Here is a 25,263-nt window from a genome sequence, read left to right as displayed (position 1 = left end):
TCCATAATTATTTTTATTTTATATTATATATATGTAAAGATACAAAATACATATACGAACTGCACTACACATCTTGTTGTCTTTTAACACAACTCAATGGGCCACACTTTAGTTTACAGGCCAGGCCCGAACTGCGCTTCAATGGGTTGATATAAACTACACCTTCAAAACCCTTTTGACTGCCTAATCCAACATTTTGCAATGCCACCCATAAACCCTACTTGATTCCATTTGATGAATGTTAATTTTTAATGTATCCAATTTATTGAATGTTTCCACACATACACACAAAATGAGTATCAGATATCCTTCAAGTTCTGATGATCAATATCTACATTCATCCATCAAGGTAATTTGATCTCATCTAGCAATATCTTAACTTCTTAATTACTGAGTTGACTCCATGCACTTCAAAATTTTGTTCTCATTTTCTTGAGCTACATTATAAAGATACAAAAACAGTATTAGATAATAGTATATGGCAAAGTACATAATGAGACAAGGTGATCCAACCATCTAGAAAAATAGAACTAATGTTGTAGATTGGTTTAGAATTAAACATATATTGGCACCAAAAGGTTCATTTTATATCCTTTAAGATCTTTCTTTGAAATAAACATTAAAAACCACCTATATCAGCATGATATCACAATCTACATGCTTGGTAAGAACTTACCCTATTTCAATTTTCAAAACAACAACACCATTTGCATGATATCACGTTGGTTAATATGAGCTGAAATCAAAGTTAGATAGAAAGAATTGCGCACCAATAGGAGATTTTTCGAACTCCTGAAGTTGTGACATAAAACCACGATTCGGAGCAGCTATTGGCCTTTGACTCCTCACGAGCTTCAGGGCTTCAGATAGGGTCATTCCATGTTGTCTCATTAGATATGCAACGACAATAGTTGCGCTGCAAGGTACAGAAAAGTTCAGAATGTAAACACTGGGATATACTTCTTTTCATGTTGCATCTATTCTACTTAATAAAACAAGAGCAAAAGAGATGTATATATATGCATACACACATATACACTCTTGTCTCTTCGCATTATTTTTAACCTTACTATTTGAAACTATTATTCATATGAAACACAACTTTACATGAAAAATAATGAACAGTGCAGGATTATTAACAACAGATTCACCATTCATAAGAACCGATAAGCAGTGCACTCCATTACGGAAAAAAGAGAATAATCCAGAATACTATTGGCTTAGAAAAAAAGGGAATCACCTTCTGGATTTTCCTACCACACAATGAACCAACACACGACCACCCGATCTTTTTGCTTCGTCAATAAAATTGAAACATTCATCAAAGAACTGCTTAATGTCCGTATCTTCTTTATCCGCAACTACATCAATTTGCAAAGATATCAGAAATAGACAACATCAGTTCAAGAAGGTCAACGCGAAGTAAAAACCATATTCAAAACCATAACTTATGTTGAGAAGCAATTTTGCAGCTCAAAGGAACGAAATTCATACCATTTATGACCTTGTAAACAAACTCATCCGGATATATTGGCACCAAACAATGAGCCACAGTTAAAATATGAGTAATTTTTAACTCTTTCAGCTCCTCCTTGTTTCTTGCAGCTTCAAGAGAACCCAAAAAGAGACACTGAAAAAGAAATTTGATTAAAAACCCTTACATGTTACAAGAAATACCAAATTTCTAGGATTGCATACAATTAAGTACCTCCTCAATTTCGGAAGGAACTTTATCCCTTTGTAGATATCTTTTCATACCCATAACTCGCCGTATAGCTAATAATTTTTCGAAGGATTCATCTAATGAGTCCATTTGTACGCCAAAAAGCTTCCAAAAGCAACCCAAAAAAAATTTAATAAGAAATGTATTCTTCAACAAACGATCTAAGACTTTCTGAATGCAGAAACAAACCCAAATAATTTTCAAGACATTAACAAAGATTGAATTCAGGGAACCAATAAATATCTTAATCAACCGTGTAATAAAATTGAAAGAAACACCCAATTCCACCCATCAAAACTTCAAAAGACACAATGCAAAATTGTAGCAATCACTCATCAAATGCGCATTAAACAATGGCAAGAAACAATTATACAAATTAAATTAAGCCCAAGAATTTTGAAAAGGATTGCCTTTCACAAAGGGGGAAACACTATAAAAACATTAGGTTAATCAAATAATGTCAATATGCACTAAATTCAAAATCGATCCTGCATTTCACAGTTATGATATTTAAACGCAAAAAAGAAGATGATTACTTAGCGAAGAGGATGAGAGTGGAGAAAATTAGGGCTTCAAAATTATGAGAAAAAGAGCTCTGTTTTAGGTCTTCAGATGACTGAATTTTCAGGGACAGGGATTTGAGAATATCGCGGGAAGCATTCTATTTTCTATTTACTATTTTGTTCCTACTTTCCCAATTTATTTATTTCTTTCTTTCTAAAAAATGTTATTAGTGTTGGTTTATATATACTTAAGAATTTTTTGGTTATATTTAGCTCTCAATTTTTTTTTTAGAGTTCTAGTTATTCATTTATCAATTTTAGGTGTGTTGTGGGTAAAAACGGCTGAAGAATGAGAATAAAGAAAAAGCAGTGTTTAGTAAAAGGGTTTTTCCATTAAAAATGCTCAATGTTTACTTAATGTAGTGTTTAAATAATTAATTTTTTCTTTTTTATGGAAAAATATCTAAAATTACTCAAATATAGCATTTAAATATCTAAATTTTTTTGCTGAAAAAATACCGAAGTTGTAAAAACGTTACCTTTACTACCAAACAGTTAAAATATTTAATATAAATATATTTTAAGTTATAAAAAATCATTAACATAATATAAAAATATAGAAGAAATAACCTAAATTAAAATTTATTTTTTTTATTAATGAAAATAGTTGATAAATATTTTTTTTATTATATTAATGTTTTTATTAATAATATTTTTTCACTTTTAATAGTATTTTAGCTATTGATTTTTCTATTAATTTTTTAAATCAAAAATATTTTTTATCAAATAAAACTATATATATAATTTTAGAATTAATTTAGGTTATTTTTGTATACTTTTATACTATTTTAGTAATTTTATCTAATAATACATCTATATTAATTTTTTTAATTGTTTGCGTGTAAGTGTGCAAGATTGAGCAATTTTTAGTATTTTTTCCCAAAAAAAAAAGTTTGGGTAGTTAAATACTACATTTTAGTATCTTTAGGTATTTTTCTAGTACAACAAAAATTGGGCATTTAAATGCTACATTCTGTTAACATTTAGTATTTTTACCAAAAAAAAAAGTATTATAACATAAAAAAATTATATGATAATGTTTTGTTGACGACGTTTTGCGTCAACTAAAAACAAGAGCAATTAAGCAAATGAATAATTAAGAAAGAAAAGAATAACAAAGATCTTTTACGTGGTTTTGTAGTTAAATTTATCTAGTTCACGAGTCATTTTTATTAATATGTCTGCATTAAAACTTTGAAAGCAATTTCACAGAGTTTCTGAGTACAAGAATTGAGCGTGAAAATAAATTACTACAACTCATGTTATTTATAGACTTGATTTCAGATACTCTCCTCCATGATTTTAGGAGGGAGTTATACTATCTTATTTTAATTTGAATTACATAAGACTTGGTCAACTATTCAATATCTAAACTAATTCCCCGAAAAATAGGGACAATTTACCTGAATACCATTTTTTTTACTCTTTTTAACGTAATATTGAGTAGATATCGATATTCCTCGAGCTGACATACTTCAGTTGTTATTTCGAGCTGGTTTCTTTGCGTTTGAGCTGAAATAATCCAGTTATGCATCTAATTAAGGGAATATTATTAATGATAATAATGTCTAATTCCGAGCCCACTCTGAGCTTACCTCCGAGCATGCTTATCCCGTTATCGGAAACAGGGTATAACATTTGCCCCTCAAAAGTATTTGCTCGATCCCGAATAGGAGAGACGTTTGAATTTTCTGAAATATGCCCCCCTACCACGCTCGAGTGTACATAAGTGTCATGCTCAGATTGGTTATTCCATTGTACTTGGAGTACTGCCGTTATGTTTCCCCATACACCTTTTTGCCGCCATTTTCCTTAAATCCCCAATCGTTGGATTTCAATCATACAACCAAAAACTTTCCTTACCTCTTTCCCTATATATACCTTATTCTTCTTTCATCTTCCTCACCTTCACCTTTTTCCCAAAAATTCGAAGATATTTCCTCTCAAGAGCCAGTGATCTGAAGCCTCCATCTTCTTCAAGATTTATGGATTTTTCGCAATTGCTCGTCTTCACACACACATTTAACTCAACAATCCAAGTATGTTTCTCTACCTTTCTTAGTGTACATAACTTCCATGCATGCATATATTATTATTATTTTCCAATTCTCTGTTCTTTATGTTCTTGAGATATTAGGGGATTTTTTAGAGAAATGTAGGAATTTGATATGTTTTGGGGTTTAAAAACACATAAAAAAAAGTTGTTTTTATGTATAAATTTCGGGGAATAAGCGTTGTTTTGGGTAGTGTATTGAGGAAGTTTCAAGCTAGGATTTTTAGGAGTTCAAAGGCTTCAAATCTGGGTAATTGTGCATAGATTTTTAGGGTCAGGTAGCTATAACTGTCATAATGCACTAGTGGTAGTCCAATCTTTAGGCTAATCTGAGCTCGTATTTCGAGCTCTGTATTCTTCTCCTAACGTTTTCGAGTTGTATTCCAATCTGAGAGGACCCTCACCTTTACTCTCTCTTGGTAAATGTCACGTCCCGATTTCGAGAAGGAAGGGTGGGTGTTCTCAACTCAAGCCATCCTGTACCAAAAACCTAGTCCCTGACTTGAGTCTCCTTTCTTCCGTAACCAAAGGTTATTCCGTAAATACCACATGAAAGTCGAAAGGGGAGATATTTGCAGCTCGTTTAGGCATCAAATTAGGGAAATCCAAGAAGGCCAAAGAAAAAGACTTTACCTTGTTGCCCATCCCGAGCCTTCCTGTGCTAGCAAAATCCCTTTATCTCGCCCTCTGCATCCAAGTCTAACTGTTATTATCACCTTTCTCCCAAGTGAGCTTAAATTTGACATTATGGTCGTTGAGTCTTCATCTAAATCCAAGCAACCCCAAGAGGAGTCACCCATCCCTGAGTTCGGCCCCTCAATCAACACCAAAGTTTTCATTCCCAAAGCCACATTTTTCAAGCCTAAGCATTACGTGTCCTCGATTAAGTCCATCAAATAAGTTTTTGACATCCTAGTGAGCCATGGGCTTAAGCTCTCTAGCTCGCTCATCTGCTGAGCTCCCCGCAAAGACAAACGAAGATGTTTTGCACCCGAAGAAAACAATCTGAATATTATTGTTCGGCTCGGTGCTTGGAGCGACAAGCACAAGAAGGTCAGAGATCTACTTCCTATGAATCAGTACTTCAAGAGCTTCACGTACTAGATCAAGATTGCCCCTTTCCAGATCCAGATCAACTCTTACCGCATCTTTGCAAGCCTCAAATCGCTCTACCACGAGCTGAAATGGGAATAACCTTTTCTGTTTAAGATTCTTTATCTGTACTGCGTAAAGAGTAACCCTCCTCGAAAAAAGGGAGGTGTTAGATTCTACTGTCTATCGAGCTACCCAAAGGACGAAAAGTTGCTCGAAGATAGTCTCAACCACCCTCCAAACTTTAAGACCCAGTTCTTCTAGACTAATGGCCTCCAATAATTTGAGCTCTACTCCTTCAACTGCATTCGTAAGTGTAACGCCCTACTACCTAGGGACCGTTACGGTGTGCATTTTAAACAGTGATAAACTCTTAATCGAGTCATTTGGCCATAATCGTGTAACTAAGTGTGATTAGCGGTTTAGGGTTAAATTTTTTGGTTAAGATACAACGTTTCACTAAAATGTTTACTGTATACATTGGGATCCCAAAAATATAATTTAAAGGTTAATTACAACAAAATATTTACAACCAGCTGACATAAGCGGCAAAATAGGGTTTAACCCTAGTTCCTCTTTAAACCCTCGGTCGTGGTAGTCGAGCAGCCGCATATGTACACATTGTCACCTAAGCTCTCCAACTCAAAGATGATCCAGTTTTCTTTTGCCTTTACCTGCACCACATAACACCCGTGAGTCGAAGCTCAGCAAGAAAACTCAATATGCTCATGAACAGTAATAACATGTTTCTAAGTCATAATGTGCATGCCTAGCAATAATAGCCTTATTCATGCATGCAAATAAGTTCAGATAATGATTGTGGATCTTGCCCTCATGTATGGATGATTATCAAGTCAATCCTAATCAAATGAGTGATTAACACTTTGAGGTTCTGATAACCATATTGGGGCTTATAGCCCTAATCAGATGAGTGATTAACACTTGAGATTCTGATAATCATACTGGGGCATGTAGCCCTAATCAGATGAGTGATTAACACTTGAGATTCTGATAATCATACTGGGGCGTGTAGCCCTAATCAGATGAGTGAATTAACACTTGAGATTCTGATAATCATACTGGGGTGTGTAGCCCTAATCGGATGAGTGATTTAACACTTTGAGATTCTGATAATCATGCTGGGGCGTGTAGCCCATAGCCATGTGATGATGCAGTCACCTGGGCCTTCTGGCCCTGACTCTAAGTAACTAGCCATTAGACTAGACCAGCACTTTTAGTTTTCATCAAACTTGAGGTTAGTCAGGCATTAATGCTCATGATGAATCATTCAATGCTTATGTCGATTAGATCTAATCTTTTTGGCTTGTGTTGAACACATCAGTCCCATTCTTGAATCTTAAGCCAATACCATACGGCTTGTGCCGATTTCTTACTCATGGGTCAGTGCCACACACAAGTAAGCAATGCAACCAAGCATATATCATGTGTCAAATATCCAAATGTATGGCATTCAGCATGCTTACTTAACAATCACTAGCATAATTATGATCATGCATAAATACAGAGACTCAAGCTCTGATCAATCTCATATTTAATATTCATGTCATGCCCTAATCACATGTTTCTCATGTATCACATACTGGGTGCAATTTTCTTACCTCTAGTTCGAGCGAGAAATAACAAATGAATGACCCTTGAGAACGATCAATCCTTTGATCCCTTAGCGCTCACCTAGTCATAACCTAATATGGAATCCAATTAATGAAATCAACAATAAAAGGTTCTTGACCTAAACCTCACTCCTGGGACCTCGAATCGTACTCAAACTGTTAGTAGAATCGATCATGAACCTTAGGAATTGAAACCCCGAGCCAAAAACCCTCAAAAGTGCCCAAAATATGAATCAGGAAAAGCAGGGTAGCGCTACAACGCTGCCCTCCTAGCGCCCCAGAGCTACAACCAATATTGATTTGCCCTAGCTAGCGCTGTAGCGCCCTCCCTTGGGCGCTAAAGCGCTAGAACCAGGCTGAACCAACCCTGGTTCTTCCTCCTTCGAGTTTTCCATTTCCAACCTTCAAAACATGCTTCCGAACCTCATTCAAACTCCCAAATTAACCCAAATATCCACTCTACAAGTCCTAGGTATCATAACTCAATCAATCTTTGCCAAAAACTCCCATCAATTCTCACTATCCAACTCAAAGTTCCAACTGAAAAACTACTGAAAACAGAGCAAGAAACCAGAGATTTCATGGTTGAAAACTTACCTCAAGCTCAGTTTGGAACCATCTTCAATGGTGGAACACAACCGCAAACCCTCAAGGCTCACTTTCCTAGCTTGAATCTTCAATTGGGGTTCAAAAATTTCAAAGAAAGATGGAGAGAAGAAGATGAACGGGAGGAAGAAGGAATGATGCTCTGTTTTGCTTAGCTTTCTACAGCCTTCTCAAGTGATATATATCCCTTAGGTCAAAAGACCAGAATGCCCCCAAGCCTATTTAAAACCCTTAACAGCCACCAAGGGCAAAACTGTCCTTTCTCCTCTAATACCGCTAATCATAATTAACGCCCTCCAATTCCCGTTATTCCCAATATTCTCAAATGCTAATAATTCATATCTCATTACCCTTTAATTCCCAGCAATGTACTAATCCTCAAATTACCCCAAGACTCACCCCAAACCCCGAAATTAACCCCGTTATGACCAAACTGATAACTTGCATTCAAAGATCATCGCATGCTGAATAGCTCGAAAAAATCCACATCATAATGTGGCCTTATTCAAAATTCACCAACATGCATGAAAATATACAAATGTGCCCTCAACGGGCCAAAATGCCCTTATAATGAAAAATGGACCCATATGCATGCATTTATCATCATATAATAATATAATTCACATAACACATGCATATAATCATTTAATGACATAATAAATCAATTATGGCCCTTCCGGCCTCCTAATCAAGGTCCTAAACCTTATTAGGAAATTTCAGTCATTACAGTAAGTCTCAACACTTAGTCCTTTTTCCAAGGTTTTCTTTCTTCAAAAGATTCATTCCTTTATTCTTGTAGCCATCTATGATTGACCTAATGCAAGAGCATCGGGAGGAATTAGGAAAACTCACATATGGGAAGAGGTCCCTTAGTTACCTCTTACAAGAAACTAAGCACCGAGAATGTGGTCTTCTTGGTGTTGGCGAAACCACAGCTGACCACATGTACCCAAAGTACAAGTAGTGGAGCTATGTCCTTGTCTAAGCTCCCAAGTCCAAGAAGAGATCCTCAGATTGACCTAGCTCCTCTTCCAAGAAATAAAAGAACAACTTGGATGAGGATGACACTCCCATGGACGAGTCCCTTGCCAAGCACACAGACGAAACCCCTTCGACCTTGGGTGAAGGTAATCTCCAAAGCCAAGCAGGATGGCCTCCTACCCTGCTCGAACATTCCCCTAACCTTTTAGTATCATTTTAAGATTTTAACTATAACTTTCTTATTTGTTCGGGGGTAGATCGAATTGTCCATAGGTACGATAGTGGGTTTGTATAAACATAGGTTAAGTACACCTCATAGGATATTTGGGAATGGTCTGGTTACCAATTCGGGTGGAATGATTGGAGGGATTTTTTTAAACTCTCTCCCATTCGAATAGAAGAAGAGCTTAGTAACCCTATTATTCCTCCGATAGTTCAAAAACCAAAACCCACTATAACCTCTAACATTGTCCTGAGCTTAAGTGACCAGGGTAGGTTCTTTTTTTTTTTTAAAGCATCTGATTGCTCACAATATATGAATGGACATTTTTGTCTAACTTGTACATTTTTTCCTTGTTTATGCTCGTAGGAAATATGCAAACAATGCCTTCCACCATGGTTGGTCTCCTTAAGAACCCTCCTCGGGTAAAAAGTAGGAAAATGGGTCGGAGCAATGAGGATGTCAGCAAGATACCTCCACCTCCCCCCAAGGCTCCTCATATTTCTAGCTCGGAGGATTCTCCCTCCTCGAAGAAAGGCAAGGCTCTCACAGCCATGTTGATCCCCGTTCATAAGGGCACTGATGCCCCTGTTCCTGAAAGGGTGGTGGCAGCTCCTCACGAGGGGGAGTTCATCCTCTCCCACACAGCAGGGGGATTCAGAGCTACGCTAGGATCCTATTGGTATTAAATGAGAAAAATAAGAATACGCAGCAGAATAGGATCTTTTATAAAATGTATTAACACAAGCCAAGATCATACATATATAGATATATTAAATAACACATAAAAGGAATAAAGATTACCTCTCGTAGCCTATCAAGTATCATTGAATCTTCCTAGTCAATCCTCAAACACATAAGGACGTGTGTGGGCATGTATGATTCAAATGTTGATTTAGACTCTCTAGATGTACTCAACACATGAGATCTAGAGATGATTGAGAAGAGAAAGGTTATAGAAATTTCTAGAATTTCAGGTTTAGGAAATTCTATCGTTTCTTTTCTTTAGAGATAGTCTGACAACCAAGAATTAACAACTTCTTAAACTTATTATGAAAAATATCGCTTCTTTTCAGGCTTATAAAGATAATTAACTAATTTAATTAATATTTATTTTATTTAAATAAACTGGTCATTTACATCTATTTTAATTATTTAATTAAAATCATATTTAAAAAGAATAATTAAATTTAATTAAATAAAAAAATTAATTTGAAATTCAAAAATCGAATCCCAGGGATGAAAATATCCCTGAGAGGCGTCACTCACTATACAATATATTGAGATTGGCGTGAGCCACTCATATGGCTATCCCTGATTTTCTCATTTATTTGTTTAATTAATATTTAAGATAATATATTTATCCCAAAATAAATATTAGTTAATTCAAAATTAACTTTATCTTAAAGTATCAGTGTTAGATAAATAAATATCTTATAATAAGATAATAAATCAAATATCTCTATATTAATCCAAATGTTATCCAAAAAAACAGGCACGGATGACGTGGCAAGTGATTTCTAACACGTGGCTGACATCTGGCAGAAGTCTTGTTCGACCATCGACCAGAAAAATTTCCACGGCACAACGCTCAATCGTTATATATGACTAGCTTGGTCGTATACTCGTCATATATGGAGAAAATCTTATTTAGTTATGATCATATTCAAAATTATCTCCCATGATTTCCTGAGTATCCAATTATTTAGGAAAGAATATCTGTAACTAATTAATGTAATCTTCCTTGAGCCTATAAATAGTGAAAAAATGGCTCAAGGAAGGGACTTTTGGCTTTCTAATTACTGGAGATTAGAGATTTACGAGTGAGCTAGAGCTATCACATTCGATATATTGTTTTATTCTTCAGAGGTTGGTGAAACTCATTGAACCCTAGTTCTTTGATCACTCCTTTGAAATATTATATCAATAACAGCTCAAGTGGACGTAGGTTATTACCAGATTTTGGGGCCGAACCACTATAAATTCTTGTGTACTTTACTATTTTTGTCATTATTCTCATTTCAACATATTTGTCTACATCAAGAATTTTTGACTCCGTGTCAGTTGACCAAAATCAGGGTCAACATTCTGGTGCTTTCGTTGAGAGCTTGATATAGTATTGTTGAAGTATCAATGGCGAAAACAACAAAGAAGACTGGGCAGGCAGCTAGCGCTGCACCATCTCAACCGCCTCCTCCTCCAAACGTGACCGAAGATGAGCCACATTTAGAATTCGATGAGGAAGAACTGGATTCCGAGACACTGAGGAATACCCTGGGGGTATTGTAGGACGAACTGGCCAATCTGAGGGCCAACCAGGAAAGTGCTGCCGAGATTATGGCACGGCAGCAACAAGAGATTGAGCGACAGCGCCTGGAACTGAGTGAAAGGCAGGCGGAGATGGACCATCTCCAGCCCTACAGCTGGCTAAGAATCAGGCTGCACCTGCATCGCAGCCTGATAAACCTTTAAATGGGCCACCCCAAAGGGGCCCTAATCCTAGCCTGCCGATCCAGCCCTCGAGCCCCCAAAGGCCCGAGCAGCCACCAATGCCTCAGGACAATGTCCCTCTAAGGGATCCTGAAGCGCAGCCTCCATCCCAGGCTGGTCGCGGCAATCCCCCGCAGTCAAGGCAGAATAGAGCCGAGCAGCAGCCCCACAGTCCTAGACGCCATAGGGGCGAAGAGCCGAACCCACCGAGCAGAGGGCAGCGTCCTTCTAGTAACAGAAGGAACTCGGAGACAGGCTCTGCGGTCCGGGACCTCCCACAGCATGAAAATTCACAGGGACCCACCGACCAACGCATGCCACCCTCTAACACTCGAGACGTTCCAGCCAGAGGAGGCAACCGAGGGAACAGTCAATCCCATCATGGCTAGTCGAGGTTATAATGAGGCCGACTCAGGCAGAGGAAACGCCAGTCGGAGAAATGAAGAAAGAGGTGGGGGCAGAAGCCCACCACCTAGGGATGACCAACCCGAAAGACGTGACGCTGGGGGGCAGCCCAGACAAAATAACGTCTTCAACCGGCTCAAAGCCAGCGAGCAGCAGAGAAGAGATGTACTCAATGATCGCAGGGAACGACACGATGAGTACATTCCTCCAGCAGCAGAGGCCCCGGCGATTCCTGGTGCCGTACAAGCCCAGATAGATGTCCTCAACCAGGCAGTGCAACAGCTGGTCGGGGGAAGAACGTCTTATATCGATCACGATAGGAGAAAGGGCACTCCTTTCGTTCAAAGGATAGCTATGGCAGAAACTCCTAGCAAGTTTAAGATGCCTACGCTTCCAAACTTTGACGGGTATGGTGACCCAGTATCTCATGTCAACAAGTTTGAGATACAAATGGACATTCAGAAAGTGTCCGAAGACGCTCGGTGCAGGATCTTTCCTGCAACACTTTCTGATGCTGCACAGGAGTGGTTTTTCAAATTCCCTCCTGCAAGTATTATTTATTGGGAGATGTTCGTAAAGGAATTTTACGAAAAATTCTATGCGGGTCGTGTGCACCCAATTGAGGCAAATCAGCTGGTCGAAATACGCCAGCAAGACGGAGAACCACTAAAGGATTACGTCCAGCATTTTATGCGAGCAGCTGCTGGAGCCAAAATAGTGGGAGATGAAGGCAAGATGATGGCCATAACTGCAGGAGTTAAGCGTCGCACGCCTCTTTGGAACAGCCTCAGAAAGCATGGGGTCAGGACTACCCAGGAATTTTTGGATCGAGTTTATCGATACATCAAGCTCGAAGATGCCATCGCCAGTGAAGGAAAGCCCCCAGGCAAGGATAAGGGGACTGCCGAGCCCGCCATAGCCGCCAATGGGTCAAAACCCAACGGCAACGGCAAAGGCAACGGGAATGGCAATGGCAATGGCAATGGCAAGAATGGGGGGAAACGACCACAGAATGAGCCTTCCACCTCTGACAATAAACGAGACAAGGGTAATCATTATGAACTTCGGTTCACTAATTACACTGCCCTTATTGAGTCTCGGGGAGAGGCGTATCAGGCCACGAGTTCCAGTGTGCCTTATAAAAAACCTGCTCCCATTCGAAAAGATATTTTGAAGAGAGACACTACCAAGTTCTGTCGTTATCATAACGACTACGGACATGATACAAATGAATGCAACCAGCTAAAGGATGAAATTGAGTTCCTTATTAGACAAGGACACTTGAGAAGATATGTACGGGCCTCGGGAAATTCCCAACGAGAAGCTCCAGGTGGCTACGAGCATGCGCCCACACGCCAACGCTCGCCACCTTTGCAGCCTGACCCCGTAGCTGGCAGTTTCTCACCATCTGCGGAGGCCCGCACCTCGTGGGAAGCAGTGGAAAGGTGAGGGAACGATATGCTCGGACCCTACGTCACGACCAGGACATCGAGATGATGACAGTGGAGGACAGGGCATCGAAGAAGGCTCGGTCAGAGGATGGTGAGAAAACATTCTCTGATAGCGACGCCTAACATGTCCGGTTCCCACATTCCGATCCGCTGGTCGTGGACGTTCAAATCGCCAACATGATTGTGAAAAGAGTACTAGTGGATACAGGAAGTTCAGTGAACATCCTGTACAAATCTTCGCTGGAACGCATGAAGTTGTCCGTCAAGGACTTGGAGCCCTGCAACCAAACAATTTACGGCTTCTCTGGCGAGGGACTCGCCCCAGCAGGGTCAATTAGACTTCCAGTCACAACAGGTACAACTCCTACTACCAGGACATTACTCGCTACTTTTATAGTAGTCGATTGTCCTTCAGCGTACAATGTTGTTATTGGAAGGCCCATACTGGTTGATCTTCGGGCCGTCACCTCAGTATGGCACTTGGCCATGAAATTCCCGACAGACGCAGGGGTAGGATGCGTGTTGGGAAATCAGAGAGAAGCAAGGGAGTGCTACAACGCCTCAGTTACAAAGGCAAAGAAGGGAACGTCAAAAAGCACTCCCCCAGATAGGTTGCAGATGGCAATTGATACACAAGCCCAATCCGGTGATGGAGTCACCAAATAGGGTGTTGCCCAAAGTGAGGATAGGGACTTAGATCCTCGCTTTGGGGATTTTGAGGAAGATGTTGGACCCATCGAGGACCTGGAAGAGGTCCAACTTGACGAAAAAGACCTGACCAGAGTGGTGAAGGTAGGGAAAAACTTAGAAGCAACAACGAAACATGCACTGGTGGAATTTTTGAGAAAGAACCAAGAGGTTTTTGCCTGGTCACACAAAGACATGGCTGGGATAGATCCTGCAATTATCAGCCATGTCCTGAACGTTAACAAGGGTTTTCCACCCGTGCAACAGAAAAGAAGGCTGCTCGATAAGGATAGATCGAAAGCCTTGAAAGAGGAAGTCGAGAGACTAAAGGAGAATGGGTTCATCAGGGTGGCGTTTTATCCATCGTGGGTCTCTATTCCGGTACTGGTTCCCAAGCCTAACGGCAAATGGCAAACCTGTGTGGATTTCACAGACCTTAATAAAGCCTGCCCAAAGGATTGCTTCCCACTCCCAAGGATCGACCAGTTGGTCGATGCAACTGCAGGACATGAGATCCTCTCCTTCATGGATGCATACTCAGGGTACAATCAGATCAATATGCATCCCCCTGACGAGGATCACACTAGCTTTCGGACTGATACAAGGTTATACTGTTATAAAGTAATGCCCTTTGGACTGAAAAACGCTGGTGCGACTTACCAGCGACTGGTCAACCACATGTTTAAGGAGTTGATCGGAGTAAACATGGAGGTGTACGTGGATGACTTGCTGGTAAAGTCGAAAAAAGCAGAAGGACATGTGAAGGATTTACAAGAGTGTTTCAACATTCTAAACAAATATCAGATGAAGTTAAATCCTCTCAAATGTTCCTTCGGAGTAGGATCAGAGAAATTTTTGGGGTTTATTGTTAATTCAAGAGGAATCGAGGCCAACCCCGACAAGATAAAAGCCCTGATCGACATGAAATCGCCAATGAAAATCAAGGATGTGCAAAGTTTAACTGGAAGAATTGCCGCACTAAGTAGATTCATTTCCAAGTCGACAGATAAGTGCGTCCCTTTCTTCAATCTACTTAGAGGCAACAAGAAATTCGAATGGACAGGAGACTGCGAGCAGGCTTTCCAGGCCTTAAAGGCCCACATGGCACAACCTCCTGTTTTATCAAAACCCATCGACGGAGAAACTTTGTTCATTTATCTGGCGATCACCGAATTTGCTGCCAGTGCGGTGCTAGTGCGAGAGGAAGAAGGCGTACAAAAGGCGGTTTACTATGTAAGCAAGAGATTAATCGGGGCTGAATTGAGGTATCCTCCAATCGAAAGGTTAGCCTATTGCTTGATTTTGGCCTCAAGGAAGTTACGTCCTTACTTCCAACTCCATCCCATCACAGCCTTAACTGACCAACCCCTTCGGCAAGTTCTGCAAAAGCCAGAGGTGGCTGGGCACTTATTGAAATGGGAAGTCGAACTCGGGCAGTTCGATATCACATATTCACCGCGAGCAGCAGTAAAAAGACAAGTCCTGGCTGACCTTATCGCTGAATTCACTGAGCTCCCAGACGACGAGAAGTGCAAAGAGCCTAGTGCACTTGAGCCACAAGTCAATGCTCCTTCATGGAGGTTATTCACGGACAGATCATCCAACGAATCTCACACAGGAGCAGGAGTGATATTGATAACGCCAGAAGGGCATCGATTTCATTGCGCTATTAGGTTCGATTTCACCGCATCAAACAATGAGGTCGAATATGAAGCACTCCTCGCAGGACTAAGGTTAGCCAAAGACATGAATATAAAAGTGCTTGATATCTACAGTGATTCGCAGCTGGTAGTGAATCAAGTCTTAGGGGAGTATCAAGCACGAGGCCTCAAAATGGTGGCCTTCTTAAACAAAACTAGAGATATGTTGGCGCAATTTGAAAAGTATACCCTCCAGCAAATTCCCCGAGATCAGAATTCAAACGCAAATGCCTTAGCCAAACTCGCAAGTGCGAAAGACGCTGACACTTTGAATATAGTGCCAGTAGAGAGATTATGCGAGCCGAGCATACGAGCAGACAAAACTAATATGGAAATCCGGATGGAGGATACATGGATGACACCATACTTGGAGTATCTCGCAAATGGTGTACTACCAGCAGATAGAAACAAAGCCAGAACCCTTCAAAGATAGGCTGCTAAGTATATACTGGTCAATGGTGTCCTTTACCGAAGAGGATATTCCATGCCACTGCTCAGGTGCATTACACCGGAAAAGGCAAAAGAACTAATGAAGGAAGTACATGAAGGCTTCTGTGGGGACCACGCTGGGGGGCAGAGCTTGTCAAAAAAGATTCTGAGGCAGGGTTATTTCTGGGCGACTATGAATTAGGACTCAATGGAGTTTGTGCGAAAATGCGATAAGTGTCAGAGGTTTTCCAAGATCCCACGCGCAGCTCCCAACAAGTTAAAGTAGATGCAAAGTCCTTGGCCTTTCGCAGTATGGGGCATAGACTTAATTGGATCCCTGCCAACAGGGAAGGGTGGAGTAAAATATGCAGTCGTAGCAGTCGACTACTTCACCAAATAGGCCGAAGCTGAGCCACTCGCTACCATAACGACCAAGAAAGTTCTTGACTTTGTCATCAAGAACATTGTTTGCCGATATGGTTTGCCTCAAAAAATTATCTCAAACAACGGCACCCAGTTTGACAGCGACTTATTCACAAACTTTTGCGAAAGGCATGGAATTGTCAAAAGCTTTTCTTCAGTCGCACACCCACAAGCGAATGGGCAAGTCGAAGCAGTGAACAAAACACTTAAAGATACCCTGAAGAAAAGACTTGAAGGCGCTAAAGGAGCATGGCCAGAACAGCTGCCTGAAGTACTCTGGTCGTATAGAACTTCTCATCGAACGGCGACAGGTCATACCCCGTTCTCCTTAGCGTACGGGTATGAAGCTATGTTGCCCGTCGAGTTAGATCCGCCCTCACATCGACGAATTACATACTACCAGGACCAGGATAGCCAACTGATGATAGAGTCCCTAGACTCACTTGAAGAGAAACGGGAAAAAGCCCAACTCCGAGTAGTTGCGTACCAGCAAAAATTCGCCCGGTATTTTAACTCAAAGGTGAAAGAAAGAAAGTTCAACGTCGGAGATCTAGTACTTCGATGAGTTTTCTTAAACACCTGCGACCCAACTGCTGGAGTACTCGGACCAAACTGGGAAGGACCTTACCAGATTGAAGAAGTCCTTCATCCAGGCACCTACAAGCTTGCGCGCCTAAATGGAGATCTCGTTCCACGCTACTGGAACAGAGAACACCTGCGCAAGTATTACCAATAAACAGTCCTTTTTAAAGGACTGGCTTGTATAATTTTACTTTTTACAAGTTTTGAAAAAGGGTTAGCCACGTTGTATGGCTAATCGCTTATAAGTGTAAGATCTTTTTAAGATCACTCGTAAAGACATGTTTAGTCCATTTTTAATACGAGAATTATAAGGGACTGTGCGCAGCCAGTCATTCTTGCCAACCTTTGTAAATTTTATTTACAAGTATTTTTTCACGACGTGTGTTGTTTTGTTGTATTCTATATTTTACAAGTTATTCTGAGCAGTAATGTTCGCACAGGTCATGGTCAAGGCAAGTGACCAAGGACCTAAAGCTCCTCGATCACTGGGGGGGCATATAAGGTACATCGATAGCAAAGCATACCAAGAGGTATGTAAACACATGAACAAAATAAGTGAAAGCATGCTACGGTACTTAGAGTATTTTTCAAAATTTATATTTTGTTAAATCAAGCCAAAGTACTATGCTAAGTTCGGTCATGCGAACAGATGTTATAATAGACAGAAATATTATAATATCAAAATGCATTCTTTTACACTGCGAGCAGTACTGCTCGGATGTAATTGTTTAATTAAAAGTAAAAAGCTGCCCTTGCAGCAACAAAAACAAATTGTCTTTACAATACGACCCGTGGGCCGTGAAAACGAAATAAAAACAGAAAAATTCTTAAGGAGCTGGAGGATCCTGGGGGTTGGGAGGAGTGCCTTTGTCGGCCGAAGGACCAGCTTCAGCATCAGCACCATCAATCCCCCCTGCTCGGGAGGCAGGCACTTTGGCCTTTTCTTCTTCTTCCAGCCGGATGGCGCACTGCGCCATCAGAGTCCTCTTCAAATGCTCATACAAGTAGTCAAAGTTAGCCTCCCGGTTATGCTTCCAGAATTCATAGAAGTAGAGGTGAGTGGCCTCCTTGTACTTCTTCAAATTCTTGGCCCCGGCCTCCTCGAGCTCCTGCACTCGTTTTTCAAGCTCCCCCGTCTCCTACCTGCTAGCGATCAGGTCAAGCTCAAGCTGAGCACATGCTTGAGTGTTGAGCTTGGCGCTTTCCCTAAATTTTTCCCGGGAGTCGTTGGCTTTCTTCAGGGCATCTCGGGCGTCCAGAAGCTCCTTGGTGATAGTAGCTTTATCCTCGCACAATTGTTCTTTCTATTTGGATAGCTCCTTATTCTCCTCGAGCAGCTTGTTGTGGTCAGCCTCAAGTGCTTGCTTAGTCTCGGAAAGCCTGGAGTCAAAGTTCTTTCCCCGAGAAACCAACACCCCAACACGACGCCAGCCACCAGTTAAAGTTAGCAACCCCTGAAGACAGAAAATAAGATTAAGTAAGGACAAGAAATCAGAAATAAATGATAAATTAACAGGAGAAAACTTACACTGAATATCTCCTTCAACCCCCTGTTGACGACCTGATCAGTCTCCATGGAGGCAGTTTCAGTAATGGCTGCCTAGCTACGTTTGTGCTTGGAGAGCTTGTATATCCTCTCCCTAGCTGAGCTGACCACGAGGCTGGGCAGGGAGCCTTCGGGCTGAGTGTCCAATGCCTCTTTGTAAGGAGCCTTGTAAGAAGGTTGTGGATCAACAAGAGTGGGAGTCGCCTGCTCAGAGGAAGGTGAAGGTGGTGAGTTCTCCTTGGAGGGGGCAGTGGCTGGGACATCGTCTGTTCGAGCCTTCTTTGAGGGGGTCTTGCTACTTTCCCTTTGGGCCATCTTGCTATCTTTCTTTTGAGAAGCAGTGGCATCCTGGTAGTGCTAAAAAATGTCCTCGGAGTCCATACTTGCACAAAAGGAAGCAACAAAAGCTGTAAGACTAAATGATCACGCAGGGTAAAAGAATTAAAGCAAAAGGATTACAAGTAAAGTACCTGCACTACAACTACTGGTCGTAACATTATTAACTGAACTACCTACTTCCTGGAAGAAATCTGAATTTAAGGAGGGAGCATTCTTAAAGTTGCCATCCCCATCAAATAGATGAGAGGGAATTGGCAAATGATTTAAAAGCGAGATTATTATACAGTTTTCATCCGACGAGTCGTCAGAAAGTTCGGTAGGCTTAACAGCCTTATGTTTTCCTTTGCCCTCAGGGGCCAAAGGTTTCTCTGTTCAGTGAGGGACGGCAGGTCCCTGATCGTAACCCCAGTTGGTCTCCTCCGCGGAGGAGACGTTTGAGGTTGTTGCTCGGGTTCCACTTTGGCTTGGGCGTTTTTTGCCGAAGTTTCGCTTGTCGCTAGTTGGGGATTCCAGAGGCTGGCCAACCTAAGGTTAGCCTCAGTAACTAAACTTTTGACACTCTTATCAGCATTCGACATGCTGGCTAAGAGTGCCGCCCTTGACTCCATCCCTGGAGTTGGGATCGGACGTAACCTTGGGCCTGGAACACAATGAAATTTCAAAACATTGTGGCAGAAAAACACTAAGCGAAGAAGCTAGTGACATAAGAATTTTTACCTCCTCGAGTGAAGGCCAAGTTGTCTGCGACTAAGTCGAGTGTAAGAAAGTATTCCTGATGATACCTCCCCACATTGGAGATGTGAGTAGTCTCGGTCAGGAAAGTGCGCCTGGTTTCTTGATGGAAAAAGTGGAAAAACCCCGTGCCTTCTTGGTTAGGGTTGGACTTAAGGTCAAAAAGAAAGTTGACCTCGTGGGGAGTGGGCTCTGGCCATTTTTTTAGTTTGTAAGGGATATAGAGTGCGGCCAACATTCTATATCCATTTGGGGTAATTTGAAAGGGGGAAACTCCATAATAATTTGCCAACCCCTGAAAGAATGAGTGAAGAGGCAAAGTGGCACCTGCCTCAATGTGAAATCGCGACCAGGCGCTGTAGGCCCCGCCTGACAGGTTGGCCCTCTGGTCGAGGGAAGGTTTAACCAAGGTCACCCCTGTCAGTTTATACTTATTTAAGTAGTTGGCGATCATCCTGATCGTCACTCTACTCTGGGGAACAACATGCCACTCGACATCCAGCTGAGCAGCGTGTCGAGGACGGGCATGCCTTTGTACATTGGCGTCAGGAACATTTTTGCCTCGACCATTGGTCGATGGGGCATTAGCAGTAGGCTGGCATGAGGAGTTAGGGATTTTCCTTTTTTGAGCTTTGGTTTTTGTACGAGCCATTCTTTGGGTTGGAACTGGAGAAGTATTTGAGCTAGGGCGAGAGAAAGGGATATCCGGTATCAGAGTAAAGGGGTTTTCTTCGCCTTCAAGCAGCTGAGCTAGGAGGTCATCTTCGATGGGTCTTTCTCCTCCCCAAGGGTCTTGCATATGAACTGCAAACAGACAAAGGAGGAGATAAGACACATAGCCTGGGGAGTTACGTAGGGGATTGGGATAACGTTGCTCGCGTCTATTGACCAGCAGCATCCTACCCATACACTAAGTTTGGTGCTAGCAGTTTGAAAAACGGATCAAAAAGGAAGTAAAATGTTTTCTGAAAAGAAACTTTTTCAACTCCTAAAGGGCTAGAAAAAACCCAGTTTTTTCAACTAGCTTAAAGATCGAATTTTTACGTCGATCTTACGCCCTAAGCCTATGATCCTTACTATCGAACTAGCTCCTAACTTATATAAAGCAGAAATACACTCTCTTACCAAGCACTAGATAGTTTACACAAAATCTTCATAAATTTCTACTCAAGAACGCAGGAAATCACAGAGCACAGTAACAACATGCACGGCATCACGAAAAGTTTGAAAGACTAAGGGATTACCTGGGCAAAGTAGGAGATTCAGAAAAATAAAAATTTTGAGTCAGAAAGATCTTCGGCAGGACGTCTGAATTGTTTCGAAATTCTGGGCTCCAAAGCAAAGTTCTTGATTGAAATGGTGAGTAAAGGATTATAAGAGAGATAAAAGGTTACTTATAGAGGATGAAGTATAGCAAAAAGTGGCAATCATGACTTTCCCATTTTCAAAACGTGGGGAAGTGTATGAGCCGTCACATTGGTTTCTTGAAAACCAAAAAGGCTTGATTAGACATAATTATGGCACAGTTTTCAAAAACGTACGAAGACTCTGACAGATTTCGTGGGGCATATGAACGGTTGTTTCCCTAAAGTGTCTTTATTGCTGGTCGCATTAAACAAACTTGGGGGGCAAATGTTATCCAAAAAAAAGGCACGGATGACGTGGCAAGTGATTTCTAACACGTGGCTGACATCTGGCAGAAGTCTTGTTCGACCATCGACCAGAAAAATTTCCACGACGCAACGCTCAATCGTTGTATACGACCAGCTTGGTCGTATACTCGTCATATTTGGAGAAAATCTTATGCAGTTATGATCATATCCGAAATTATCTCCCATGATTTCTTGAGTATCCGATTATTTAGGAAAAAATATTTGTAACTAATTAATGTAATCTTCCTTGAGCCTATAAATAGTGAAAAAATGGCTCAAGGAAGGGACTTTTGGACTTTTGGCTTTCTAATTACTGGAGATTAGAGATTTACGAGTGAGCTAGAGCTATCACATTCGATATATTGTTTTGTTCTTCAGAGGTTGGTGAAACTCATTGAACCATAGTTCTTTGATCACTCCTTTGAAATATTATATCAATAACAACTTAAGTGGACGTAGGTTATTACCAGATTTTGGGGCCGAACCACTATAAATTCTTGTGTGCTTTACTGTTTTTGTCATTATTCTCATTTCAATATATTTGTCTACATCAAGCATTTTTTACTCCATGTCTATTGACCAAAATCAGGGTCAACACCAAACATGATTAATATTTATTTTAACATATAGTTTTTCAAAATAAAAACTATATAGTTAAATAATTAATTAATTCACAATTAATCAATTGCCCATAATTATCACATAATTATTTCCTTGTCCCGAAAAATTAATTCATTTGCAATTTAATCATTCTCTCTACAAATCTTCCTTATGACATCCTTACCCTTGAAAGGGTAGGACAAAGGTGACCTAGGGACCATGGACCTATAATACGAAGCTCGAATAAACCAGATTATTAATCAAACTCTTTAATCTAATAATCTTATTTATTAATTTCATGATTACTCCACTATAAATATGGAATTGTACTCTAAATATTTATAGAATTATATTTAGTGAGTTTTCTTTGTAGTCCATCGATATAATCAATAAAGGTAGTCTTGTCCTCTAGTTCTTGGTTCGTTAATTAGAGTTGGTCACAATTACTATTTTACCCTTCCAATTACCTCTTGTTCCTTAAGTACCATTAATTAACTAGCGACTAATTAATCTATGATCAAATTATAGATTTGAGATCAATAACTATTTAGGTTTAGAATTAAGCCTTAAGGGAACCAATATTCGATCCATTAGGAAAATATGAATTCAAATATTGTAAATCATGTTCCCAGCCATTCATGATATTGAATCTCCAAAACAAAAGTCACTAGCCTCATTATACTAAGAAACCTTAACGAGTGAATCAAAAGATCCAAAAAGCACAAACTGGAGTTCATGACTACTCAGAATTTAGACTGATCTACAAATGATCATCTATTATGATAAGAATTAAACCTTTATGGAAAATGGTAAGTTTATAAAGATATTTAATTTATATCGGTCATGTCATATATGATCTCTATTATATATAGTGTCTTTACCAAGATGTCTATCCACATTAGTAATCTGAATCTAGATTACTTGCATCACGTATGCTTAGTAAACCGTACTAGTAACCATTCATTAAAGATTCCTTACTTTAATATGTTACTGACTATTTTATTCATTGTACATGATCTAAATTCTCTTGTACTAAAGATCATATCCTTATAAATGAATATGGAATTTTCTTGATATTCATATAAATTATTCAACCAGTAATTATAACATTCAAATATAATAAATTGTACTTTTATTTAAATCAATAAACTATATTTACATATTTTTAGGGCATAAATCCTAACATATCTGACCTCATTTCCCGAGTTGGATAGACTTTGAGTGAGATGTCCGATGATGACTGGAAGTTTCTCGAGCACGAGGCCTCCTCCTCTGTCCAGGACAAGGCCTTGGACTTTATTTCTCTGGTAAAGTCTGCATGCTTATCTTATGTTTTTTTGTACATTTATGCCCTGCAATTGTGTTGCTTAACATCTTCTCGTTCTTGTATAGGGTCTACTCAGTGTCATCCAATTCTCAGAGTAAGCTAATGGCCTTGTGGCTACGAGCCAAAGAAGTATGACCAAGGCTAAAGAGGCTCAGGTCAAGGCCGAGCTGAAGGCCGACTCGCTGAAGGGCCAAATTGCCTTACTAACCCAAAAGGTAACCCAGCTCGAGGAGGAGAAGAAGACCTCTTCTAAGCTCATGGAGCAAGAAAGGGTCCGGTTCCAAGAAGAGCTCAAGGCCAAGGAAGGTGAGTACTTTGAACTGGCCTGCTACCGGGTCTAGACCTTCAACCCTAACGTTGACTTTTCATTTCTAAGTGATGCTTGGAATGCCTTCATCGAGAAGTTCAAGGATGTGCTAGCTGCAGAGGAGGCTGCTCAGACCACAACTGTTGAGGGGAACCCTGAGGAGGAGCTCGGAGATGAGGTCACCTCGAAATCTAGAACTACATCCAATGGAGGAGTCACTTGAGGACGTCTTTGACTCGTTTATGTAAAAAGTTACTATTTTTTTTTTATTTAAGGCCTTCCGGCCATCTTTGTAATTAAGGCACTTGGGGGCTGAGATAATATAATGCTTGAATGTTCACTGTTGGGAACTTTATACATGATCTTTATTTATTTTCATGTAAATCTAATATTAAACAAATTAATATGAGATAACCTAGAACATGTTTCTAAAATTGAATTCAAAGAGAAACAAGGATAAGAATACTTACAGTATACGCAGCAGAATGAAAGAGTCATTCCTTTAGTTTCTTTAACTCTTGTATCCCTTCTGTAGCAGAGTAATATCAAGAAACTGAATTATTCTTCTAATTTCTTCACAGTCTTCCAATGTATCCTTAGAATCACCTAGACTAGAGAGGGAAATTCTGAACACATGAGATAGATACAGAGAGAAGAAGAAAAAATAACAAAGAGGCTTAGAAAATGACTTATGTTTAGAGAGAATCTAAAACCTACAGAAAATCAGACTTGTGACTTGTCAAACTTATCTTTTGACTTCTCTCTAAGCACTCCTTTTATAGACTCAATTAGGACATTTAAATTAATTAAAAAATAAATAAAATAATAGCCAATTTGAAGCCCTAGGTCGAAATTATCATGGGCTTTATGTTGGTTTTTATTGATCAAATCAGAGATTATACGCAGCGGAACAACAATCAAATTGTTAATTTAATCCCATAAGATTTCTAGATCTACTTCTTCACATGCATATATATATATTGAATCAAAGACATGAATAGAAAAATTACCTCAGGTCCTTCCTTGCTGCTATCTTTTTATATGGCTAAATCCTTAAGATCTCACACCAAGATCTTCCGAAATGTTCTCAGCACACAAAGAACGAGTGTGGGCTTGCTATACAAACAATAGGCAAAAAACTATTTATCAGATGTTCTCAACACATGAGATCTGATAAAGTTTGGACCTAGGTTTCGTGAAGAACAGTGACTTTTGTTTTTATCACTGTTCTCTTTCTCTGAGAGATATTTCTAGATATTTTTCTATCCCTGAAAAGTTACGTTCTGTAAAACTGATATCCTATATTTAATGTATCCCATATATTAAAATAAAATCTTAGTTATTTTAAACAATTTGAAAATACCTAATCAGTTATTAGATTCTTGTTTAAATAATAATATTTTAATCAAATTACAATATCTCATTATTTATTTAATATTTAAATAACTAAAATTGTGGAACCTAGAAACTGATTACAGTCTCTTATGCGTGTAGCACAGTGACTGTGCACTGTGCTATACGTGTACCACATGCCAGTGATGGCATGTGATTTTTTCCAATTTTTATTATTATTTAAATACCAAAAATCCCAAAAATAAATTAACTCAAAATTAATTATATTTTTGTTAAATCAAATAATTAATTAATTAATTACACATAATTAAACAATAATTATGTTTGATACATAGAAAAATATTTTACTTATCACATAAGTCATTTTTGCC

The 25,263-nt window shown here is 39.8% G+C and overlaps 1 protein-coding gene across 1 annotated transcript; it reads right to left on the bottom strand.

Annotated features, from left to right (window-relative positions):
* LOC133819263 (dual specificity protein phosphatase 1-like) lies at positions 1-2,430 on the bottom strand. Its single transcript, XM_062252461.1, has 6 exons — positions 2,260-2,430; positions 1,709-1,828; positions 1,495-1,630; positions 1,241-1,361; positions 771-916; positions 1-437 (listed from the first exon to the last, which is right to left on the bottom strand). The coding sequence occupies exons 2-6, from the start codon at positions 1,811-1,813 to the stop codon at positions 388-390; spliced, it is 558 nt and encodes a 185-aa protein (XP_062108445.1). The 5' UTR covers positions 1,814-1,828; positions 2,260-2,430; the 3' UTR covers positions 1-387.
* Positions 2,431-25,263: the final 22,833 nt, after the last annotated feature.

Source organism: Humulus lupulus, chromosome 2 (genome assembly GCF_963169125.1).
Source record: "Humulus lupulus chromosome 2, drHumLupu1.1, whole genome shotgun sequence".
NCBI classification, from domain to species: domain Eukaryota; kingdom Viridiplantae; phylum Streptophyta; class Magnoliopsida; order Rosales; family Cannabaceae; genus Humulus; species Humulus lupulus.
The sequence above is the reverse complement of the archived record's forward strand: the minus strand, read 5'-3'. Positions and strand labels throughout refer to the sequence as shown.

Coding starts and splice junctions, on each gene's coding strand:
- LOC133819263 (XM_062252461.1), bottom strand. CDS start 1,813: ATGGACTCATTAGATGAATCCTTCGAAAAATTATTAGCTATACGGCGA. Junction 1,631..1,708: donor TTCCTTCCGAAATTGAGGAG/GTACTTAATTGT, acceptor TTTCTTTTTCAG/TGTCTCTTTTTGGGTTCTCT. Junction 1,362..1,494: donor TGTTTACAAGGTCATAAATG/GTATGAATTTCG, acceptor AAATTGATGTAG/TTGCGGATAAAGAAGATACG.